The 10,773-nt window shown below is 29.7% G+C and overlaps 1 protein-coding gene across 1 annotated transcript; it reads left to right on the top strand.

Annotated features, from left to right (window-relative positions):
- Nucleotides 1-3,644: 3,644 nt before the first annotated feature.
- Nucleotides 3,645-9,986, top strand: LOC114182072 (cytochrome P450 87A3-like). Its single transcript, XM_028068823.2, has 9 exons — nt 3,645-3,978; nt 4,342-4,663; nt 4,754-4,903; nt 7,129-7,380; nt 7,503-7,592; nt 7,705-7,783; nt 8,936-9,042; nt 9,388-9,515; nt 9,609-9,986. The coding sequence occupies exons 1-9, from the start codon at nt 3,785-3,787 to the stop codon at nt 9,718-9,720; spliced, it is 1,434 nt and encodes a 477-aa protein (XP_027924624.1). The 5' UTR covers nt 3,645-3,784; the 3' UTR covers nt 9,721-9,986.
- The last annotated feature ends 787 nt before the right edge of the window (nt 9,987-10,773 follow it).

Here is a 10,773-nt window from a genome sequence, read left to right as displayed (position 1 = left end):
AATAACTATTGTAACCATTTGGTTATATCCTTTGGGTTGCCTTTTGTATCTATAAATAAGAACTTTTCCTCTTGGTAATTATACCCAGAAATATTGATCTTCATTCTCTCTTCTTCCTTTTCTTATTCTCTCTATTATTAGCTTTATTTTATAACATGTTATCAGCAAGAGGTACTAATCAACTAAACTAGCATAAGGTTCTAATCAACTGAGCCAACATGAGGTTCTAATCAACTAAGCTAGGTTTTATTTACTTTTCTATGAGTTTGTTTTTATGGTGTGTGAATACATCGTAAAAGTTATCTACAACAGAGCTACTACAGTTGGTGGTTTGATTCCAGATGAAATTTATCACAAGATAAGTTTTTCAAGTGAAATTTAACTTTCGTCTTAAATTTTGATTGATACTTATGTAAATAATTTAAAAATAAAAGATAAATTAAATAATAACAAAGCATATGTTAAAACTACGAGAGAAATAAAGATGCAATTTAGATGCAATACGTCTTAGTGATGCCATTAAAGAAAGAAATAAAGCATTTGAGCAACTAATTGCTCCTACAACAATATCGTCAAAAAGGGATTTCACAAAAGCTTTTGATGAACTATCACGACATCACCCAATTGGTTCTATTTCATTCCCATAAGTGAACACAACAATATCTCTAATTCATTTTTTCATGGTCGTAGTTGTGACCTTGGTCGTAGTTGTGGTCGTGCTAGTCATCATGATTGTGGACATGGTCATAAAGGAAATTTCAAAAAGACATTTTATCACCAGAAGTAGAACAATAATGTGAAAAAGGGAAAAGAAAAATGTGAAAATAAGGAAAATAAGATGAAAATATAAGTTATCATTGCAGTGGTAAATGTCATTTAAGTTGTACTTGTCGTACACTAAAGCATCTTAAAGAATAAGGAGAAGAACATAAAAACACATTTTGTTTATGAAGATGGGGATTTTGATTATGACCATATGGAGGTCGCTCATCTTGATATTGTTATTTTCTTTGTTAAACTAGATGGAAGCATTGATCATCTCATTCATGATGGGGGTGTTGAGAAATAGATTTTCACATATTATGTTCTTAATTTTAAGACAATCTAACTTAGCAAGTGTTAAATTATAGATGGATAACAATATTATACATTATATATAAAACCACTTTCGAGATGCCACATATAATTTTAAAAATTTCCAAGACTTCCAAAAGAAACTCATATAGCATCCTATTTAGATAGGAATTTTCACAAGTATTTTGCCTCAAAACCTTTTACCAAAATATTCATTTCAATAAAATTTTATTCAGCAAAACTAAAGCACCGTTAAAGTCTGCACAAAACCATTTCCATCATAAGTCATTAAATAAAATTATTACAAACCCTTATAAAAGAAAATAACTTTCAAGGTAGTCAACTATTACATTATAGTCTAAAGACAAGTCCAAATCACTTTTAAGTAAAACACTCTAGTCTTCTCCACGAGCTCCTCACAACTATGCATCTCCACTAGCATCTACATCAATATCTACTCTCGTATAACACATGTTATACGATAATCACAGGTGCAAACCACAAACACAAACATGCATGGGTGAGCTAACCATGTAACACATCACATAACAATACTTCTATCAACCTACAACTCACCTAGCATTATCACAAAATATATTCATTACTTCAACCAAGATAACAAACCATCACATGTTGCCAAACTATAACATGTAATCATCAACATATTACCATCAAGTAATATCAACGGTATGACATTTTCTCAACCATTCACTCTATCATTCCTATGCAATGGCGCCTCTTTACAAAAGTTCCTTCCACTGCTTTTCATAGACTTAAAAGCAGCAACTCCACCCACTCAATAAAGCCTTGGGTAGGAGAGCTCTTGCTAAGCTCATACCAAAGATTTATGCCAGAACGAAACCCTTTTTGCCTGACTCGAAAAAGCCCTCTAGATAAAAGAACCATCTCGCGTGACATATATCTCCAACTATAAACCTCCAAATGCATATCACACCAGTTAAACTGAAGAACATGTTACCAAACAACTGTTAGAGTTTCAATTAAATCCAATAATTAATGAATTAGAAAACTAAACTTTTTCATAAACTATGCAAGCCAGAAAAATCTAGTGGTGCCCAACACCCTGAATTTGGTGCCTAGTGCCTAACATCCCAAGACTTACCATCTAGCGATAGTGCCCTAGTGCCTAATGTCCCATTTTGCAGAAAAACACGAAAAATAGGGTTTTTCATGAACAAGGCACATGTTTCCCATATTGGTTCACAAGATTGGACTTCGTCATCTTAATGATGTAAGTTTACATGAGGAGGAGAAATAAAAGACGTGATGAATAATATTATATTGAAGAATAAAGAATGATGTACTTTTTTTCCTTCACTAGGTTCTAATTCCAAAGGATTTAGGATTTTTCTTTATAAGGTTTTAACGAGATACATTATCTGATCAATGCACATCCAAGGGGAGTCTGATGAAATCAATGGATGCTCATTGACTTGCTAACAATTACTCATGATTAATTACTATTGATGTTATTTAAATTATTTACATTAACAGTTGTAACCTTTGGGTTATGTGTCATCTGAGTTGTCTTTTGTATCTATAAATATATACTTGTTCCGATCAAGAAAGGTGTAGAATAACCTTAGACCGAAGACAAAAAAGAAAGAAGTATTTTCACCCTAGCTAATGATTCACTTAGGCTAAAATAATTTTGTCCCTTAATCGTGGGAGTAACATTCTTATATATAGGTAAGTCAGGTACAATATTTATAGATACACATAATCAAATATTTTCAAATAATGTAGTCAAAAGATAATTAGTAAATAACAACAATAATATCTCCTAATTTGGTTTATATTCATCCAATATAAATGAGATTTACTCCAAGATTCTCTTTTATATTCTCCAATATCCTCCTCTCAATTTTAACCTCCTACAAAGAGGTCGTTTTTGGAATGATATTTTCACAAATGTTTGAACCATCAACAAACTACCTCAATGGCATCAGTCCTATGGAGACATTCATCTATATCTTTACTTATCATTACTCTAGTATCGACTTTATGGTGACATCACTCTATATCTCTGTTCATCATTATTCTGGTGTCGATTTTATGGCGACATTACTCTACATCTCTACTCATCATTACTCTGGTGTTGACTTTATGGCGACATTAATCTGCATATTTGCTCATCACTACTCTTAACAACCCCTAACAACATCAGTCCCTAGGAAATCACCTCGGCAAAACCTCGACGTACTTGTCATGAAGAGGTACAATACTAATTGAAGATAGAATAATTATAATTTTTTATATTCTCTATTTGCAAGAAATATAAAATAATTGCACGGCGTCATACAGTCATTCGCATTACACCATGTTTTATTCAATTGAAAAGAACATTTATGGTCTTTAATGGGCATTGATGAAGATGTCAATTTTTCAACGGTTAGTTCTACCTAATTTTCTTCTCGTACAACAGTCCTTTTATTAAAATTGAAAATGATTGTCGTTAGTGGTGATAGATGAACAGCATCGAATTGAAGAAGTGGCTGGCCTATATAAAGCAACTTCTGCGACAACATAATGCCAACATTTTACTTTATTCTGGAACTGTTCGTTACTCTTAAGTAGCCATGAGTCTCAGCAATTTCTTCTTTAGTTCTTTCTTAATTCAAACTCTTTAGTCTATTATATTCTCTTAACTTTCTAAAGACTTGATTGGTCCGTTTACAAAGGGGGAAAAATGTGGGTTCTATGTCTTGCAACATTGATTGTTATAAGCATTACACATTGGGTTTATAGATGGAGAAACCCCAGTTGCAATGGAAAACTCCCACCTGGTTCATTGGGTTTTCCCCTTCTTGGTGAATCCCTTCAGTTCTTCACCCCGTACACTTCTTCTGATATTAATCCATTCATAAAGCAGAGAATGAACAGGTATATATATGCAAGCTTTTCCTTTCTCATGAGAAATTGTAACTTAAAACCATAACTGCTCATGCCAATTGCATCTTGACATTATTTTATGTGTGCTCTGAAACTAAAATATAATAGTTTTACCATTACGCATGGTACAATTATCAATAAGTAACCATGAAATATCCCTTTCAGACTATCCATAATATTAATATTAGAGTATAATATTTTCTCAATAAGTAACCATGAAATATCTCTTTCACTGTGATTCCATTACAAGTACATCAACTGTGATAAATTTAAATGACATAAATTTTCATATGGGATCTGCAATAAAACACTAATAGAACAAAGATTACGCTCGTTGGTTTCGTTTCTTTTAAGGTATGGACCAATCTTCAAGACCGGCTTTGCTGGACGACCAACTGTGGTGTCCACTGACCCAAAGTTTAATCACTTAATATTCCAACAAGAAGGAGAAATGTTCAAGAGCTGGTACCCAGACACACTAAACGAGATTCTTGGGAAACAAAATTTAGGTTCCCTGCATGGTGTTGTGTTCAAGTACGTTAAGAACATGGTGTTCAAAATGTTTGGTCCTGAAGGCCTCAAAAGGATGCTCTCAGAGGTTGACCAGAAAGCGTGCACAACATTGCAGCAGTGGTCATGTCAGGATGCTGTTGAGTTGATGGATGCAACAAAAAGGGTCAAATGACAGCACTCATTATTAACTTTTTTTATTGTTTTCATTTAAAAGCTCTTTCCTTTGGTTTCCTGATCCGTCCTTCATTTACAGATGATATTTGATTTGACTGCCAAAAAACTTCTCAGCTGTGATTCAAAAGAGACTTTGGAGAGTCTAATGGCCAACTTTGTTTCATTTATGGAAGGACTTATCTCACTCCCTCTCTACATTCCCGGAACAGCTTATTACAAATGTTTGCAGGTAAATGTTTTTATTGACAATGGTAAGTTATTAGTATTTGTTAGTACAGGAGTTGAACATTCAACTCTTGGAACAAATTTTATTGACAAATTATTAGTCATTAGTATTTTGTTAATGGAGAAATTAGTATTTTGTTAATAATGGAGAAGTTGAAATCACAGACTCTTCCAACACCGTCTCCTCCTCTCCAACTCCACGTCTTCGATTTCCAGTTGTAGTTCTTACTCCTCATTCTCACCCTCGAATGTATTTAACAACATTTTATCAGTTGGAGAAAGATTTCACGTCCATTTTAATTGTAGACTTTCAAAAAAAACAAATAATTAACCACAAAGATATTATCATTAAATGTTCAAAACACAAACTAAAGAATATGGACAGGTAAATCTTTTTTTTTAATAGTTTTGTTAAATCAGTTTTAATTTTGTTTTTTTTTCTCAAATAATTTTCGTCAATTTTGTTCAATTTGATCATTTTTTGTTAAAACCATTTAAATCATTGACAGTAATGAACAGTGACTACGTGTCACTTCACGGTTTTTAAAATTTTTTATATACTTTTAAATTTTTATTTTTTTTTGTTTAAATTTCCGTGTGTCAACCCAGCATGTGTTACTTTTTAGGAGTCAACGTTTTATATTCAATTTAGTTCATATATTTGTTACTTTTGTTCAATTTAATCCCAATTTTCTTTAAAATCGAACAATTTTGTCCCTTTTCAAATTGGGATCAAATTAAATTTTTATATAAAATTTATAATGATATGAATTTTATATATTTAATAAAAAATATGAATTTTAATATAAAAATTAAATTTGGTCTCAATTTAGAAAGGGACAAAATTGGTTCATGTAAAAAAATGGATTAAATTGAACAACAATACAAAATATAAGAACTAAATTGGATATAAAATATTGATTCTGACACGTGATACTATGTTGTGTTGACATGTAAACATTTAAGAAAAAATTAAAAAGTAAAAAAAAAAACACGAAGTGACACGTGACAGTCACTGTTCATGACCATTAATGCTTTAAACGGTGTTAGCAAAAAGTGACTAAATAGAACAAAATTGACGAAAATGAGAACCTATTTAAATACAAAGATATTTTAACCTAAATTTTACTAGTATATCTTTTGGCAGAAAATATATGTCAATAATAAAAATTATCAATTATCAATGAAGTTTGTCTATATACCAGTATATTTGTTATTAAGGAAAGTATTTGTGACTAATAAAATTTTAAAATTAATCGATAAAATCTACTCACGAAAATTTTTAGTTTTTAGTAAAATTTTGTAAGTAGATACAAAGAATTTTTGCGGTGCTTATATACTTAATTTGTAGGTTAGTTTATTTTGGTGGTTTGCATCGGCGGATCTTTGATATGAGAAAGGAGAGTCATGATTCTCCAATTTTTTTTGAATTAAATAATTTAATATGTAATTTTAAATATATTTTTTAAGAATTTAATATTTTTAATATATATATATATATATATATATTTTATATAATTTGATATATTAAAATATTTTTATACATATATATTAAGGAAATTTTTTTTTTACACATTTTACTTTTCAATTTTGCCTTTTAAAAACTTTTTAAAATAAAAATAATTATTTTATTCATATTATCTTTTAAGTGATCATTTGTTCAATAATCATTTTTTGGATTTGACTATTCTTTTAAACTTAATCATTATAAATAAAAATTAATTATAGTAAATTATAAAAATATTTCTATTTAATTTTATAGTTATAATAAAAACAAAAAATATAATTTTATTATTTTTTATTATAATGTTTTTAAAACTTTATATAAAAATTTTGGAATTATTTTTTGGTTCATATTATCATTCAAACATATCAAGTTGTTACAATTTGATTCTTTTTTCCTTAAATTTCATAAATCAAATGAAGGTTTTTTCATCATCAAAATTAAAGATGGTTTGTTTTTGTTGGTGTAATTTACAAAGTATTAATATCAATTTTGATGAAAAATCATTATTTTGCTTCAACAAATTTAACAAAAGAACTAAATTACATCAATTTTCAAAAATTCAAGACTAAATTGAGACTAAAAAAAATTAGATGATCAATTTGAGATTTTAAAAAGAAATAATAGATAAAAAAGTAATTCAACCGGAATTTGATACTAAAAAATATTGATAGCCAAATTTGCCTAAGAGCATTAAAGAGAAGTGAAGGCGTCATTTTTGGCAGGGTAGGAAAAGGGCGATGAAGAAACTGAAGAAGATGCTGCATGAAAGAAGAGAAGAGCCTAGGAAAGAAGAAAGCGACTTTTTTGATTTTGTTGTGGAAGAACTTTCAAAAGAGGGAACACTACTGAATGAAGAGATCGCTTTGGACCTCATGTTTTCACTGCTCTTTGCAAGCTTTGAAACCACTTCTTTGGCTCTCACTTATGCCATTAAAGCACTCTCTGACCATCCCTCAGTCCTCAAGCGATTAGAAGTATGTCAAATATATATGTTTTGTTCTTATAAGTTATTGACAAGTTCAAAGAATTTCTTAACCTTAATTAGATTTTATAATAAAGTTTAAAAATTTTGTAATGATTTAATATACTTTTGTAGGAAGAACATGAAGCCATCCTGAAAGGTCGTGAAGATCCAAACTCTGGACTTACATGGCAAGAGTACAAATCAATGAAATTCACACTTCAGGTGGTTGAATCATCAATAAGACATTTTCATTTTTTCTAACGAGGTTTTCGTTTAATTCTGTGTGTGCATATATAATGCATATATCTAATGTTTAATTGATGAATATCTACAGGTCATAAATGAAACGATAAGGCTCGCAAACATAGTTCCAGGAATATTTCGGAAGACAATCCAGGAAGTTAAATATGGAGGTATGTCATTTCCTCATTATATATCAAATACATCCAAAAATCTGAAGCCTTACTGAATGAGAGCAATCTAAGAAATTGTTTTATATTTACTATTTTAGATTTTTATTTTATAAATTTTGTAACTTTTACTCTGTCACATATATATTTCTTGTAAACACAGATTTTAATTTCAGTCTTATGTAATGAACCGTGTAAAAATCAATTACCATTAAAAATATTCTTTTATATGAGGAATATAAAAGTAAAACAATTTATATTTTTGTAATATCTTTTTTATTTTCTTTAGAGGAAAAATAGGACGATATATAATAAAAAAAAATAAAAGTATTTTTCAAAATAGACTCATACATTGTTACCATTACATGAAAAATTTATTAAAAAAAAATCAAACAAACATGAAGGGATCACATTCTACAATAAAATTTTTAGATTTAGTGACTAAAAATAATTAGTTACTATAATAAACAATTTAAATATTAATTTATAAATTAAAATTTATTTGTAATCAAAATAATTTTTATTATGAATAAAAAAATTTGATTGACTTTGAAATTGGTAACATTAAAATAGTTTCTATGTGAATTGATATCTAAATTGATCACAAACATTAACTATAAAAGTTTTGACTACCAAATAAATTGGTTTCTAAATTTGTTTCATATTAGAAAGTTGATATTTAGATTGATCTCTAAACATAATTTTGGTCACTAAAATTAGTCATTATTTAGGAGTTTTCTTGTAGTCATTAATTAGAAATAATTACAAACGGATATATTCGTCGATAATGTTTGCTGACAAGTTTGTTATCGACGAAATTTTTACCATCAAAAATCTGTTAAAAATTAACAACTACTGACGGATATTTTCTCTTACTAACAAAACTTATCGTCGGTAATACATGATTTTCTTGTAATGGCATTAAATATCTTGTTTACAAAGAAATATATATTAATGGTAGTATAATTATTCAACCTTTTCTTTATAAATAAGTGTACTTTGTACATAATTTTTATAAATCATAAAAATGTTAACTATAAATGAAATAATAGATATTAAAAAAATTTAAAATAATAAACACCTTTATATATAACTTTTGGGGGCATGTAGTTTAAAACTATAGTCAAACTAACACTGCTGATAAACAATGCATAGGATACACCATACCAGAAGGGTGGGCAATAATGATTTGTCCTCCAGCTGTACACTTGAACCCAACCTTATACGAAGATCCCCTTTCCTTCAATCCATGGAGATGGGAGGTAAGTCTAACTAATATTTCCTTTTTAAACCTTCTTCATTTGTTTTATTTTCATGTACCCTATTAGCTACCTATTAATTCAATAAGGTTCTATCTTTGACAAAACTTTCCCACAAAAACTTCTATAATTAAAAGAATTAACCCTTTTTTAAATTAAAATTACATCATACACGAGTTAAAGAAAAGATTTTGAAAAACAAAAACTGGTAGAAATGAATAAATTCATTCATACATTATTTATTTTATTATATTTATTTTTCTATGATTCATATAATTATGCAAAATTTTCCAATGACATTTGGTATTATTGTATCCTCTACAATTGTGACAAAAAAAAACCTATAAGGGAATGGAAATGAGTGGCGCCAGCAAACATTTCATGGCTTTTGGCGGAGGCATGAGATTTTGTGTTGGGGCAGACTTTGCGAAGGTTCAGATGGCTGTTTTTCTTCATAACTTGGTGACAAAGTACAAGTAAGATTACCAATTGCCAACGCCATGAATGATTGTGTATATTTCTTCACGTGAATTTAAAATAAAACATTAATTCAACATCTTCAAACCTAGGTGGCGACCCATCAAAGGAGGCAATATTGTTCGAAATCTTGGGCTACGATTTCCTGATGGCTTTTATGTCCGGATAACGGAGAAAGATCCATGGAAGTATGAATCAGAATGAATCTAAGAAAATGTAGTGTTATTGAGAATAAAATAAAACTTAGTTCATTGTCTTTATTAGAGAATAAAGTTCAGTTCATGGTCTTTAGTAGAGCTGATATCACATAGTATAATAAAGGTTTATTGTAAAACTTCAAGCTGAGGAGCAAGTAGAATGTTTTATTCTGTCACAGAGAAGATCATGTCTACTATTGTGGTTATAAACTAAAAAAATGTATCAATTAAACTTTCTTATTTTAAACACCTGCTAAAGCTTTGCAGTGATAATACTTGGTGATCTATTTCTGTCTAAAACTAATAAAGCTTTGCAATGTTAAGACGTATGAATGAGCGTTGAATGTTATTACATGATATCATTAGCATACGATGTTCATAAAAATCAATCTAGACTATCTAAAATTTTATATAACTTGTATCGACAAGAGAATTATATTTATTTTTAAAATTTGAGTATCAAAATATATAAAATATAAGTATCCTTAACAACGTCCATTTAATGTAAGGTCCACTTTTTATCTGCCCTAATGAGGGTGCACACTCATGACTAGATTAAAGGTTGTTTTTTCTTTCTTAATTCTACTAGCTGTGGAAAGAAGGATGACAGACAAAAGGGTTTGGTTGTCCGTAAATGATGGAGTGTTGCTTCGTATGTTCTAGTTTGTCTTGTTATGCCTTTGTACTCTGTGTTTGGTGTCTATAGAAATAAGGGAATGCAGATTCAATGTCAACTTGGCCTGCTTTCCTTTACAAGTGTTGGATGAGGTCTCTAAAACAACTTCTTGCCTTAGAGATAGGAAGTGGATGTGTGTTGTATACGGTTGAGCCAGGGAAGCTAAGTTTGGGTTAATAGTTTGAGAAAAGATGTTGGAGTTTAACAACGATTGGACTAAGGGAGCTTCAAGGACAAGTTTGGGATCAAATACCGCAAGTTTTCCAAAATGAGTTGAATCTAGAGGTTAGAACATATGGGAGATATCAGTGCATGCAAGTGTAACAACGTTTGAGGAATATCAACCTGATTCTACATCCCGTCAATGTTGAAGTTCAGAGTTAT

This window comes from Vigna unguiculata, chromosome 1 (genome assembly GCF_037176805.1).
Source record: "Vigna unguiculata cultivar grain cowpea cultivar isolate G323 ecotype 2 chromosome 1, ASM3717680v1, whole genome shotgun sequence".
NCBI classification, from domain to species: domain Eukaryota; kingdom Viridiplantae; phylum Streptophyta; class Magnoliopsida; order Fabales; family Fabaceae; genus Vigna; species Vigna unguiculata.
Note: the sequence above shows the minus strand (reverse complement) of the source record. Positions and strands in the feature narration are given on the sequence as shown.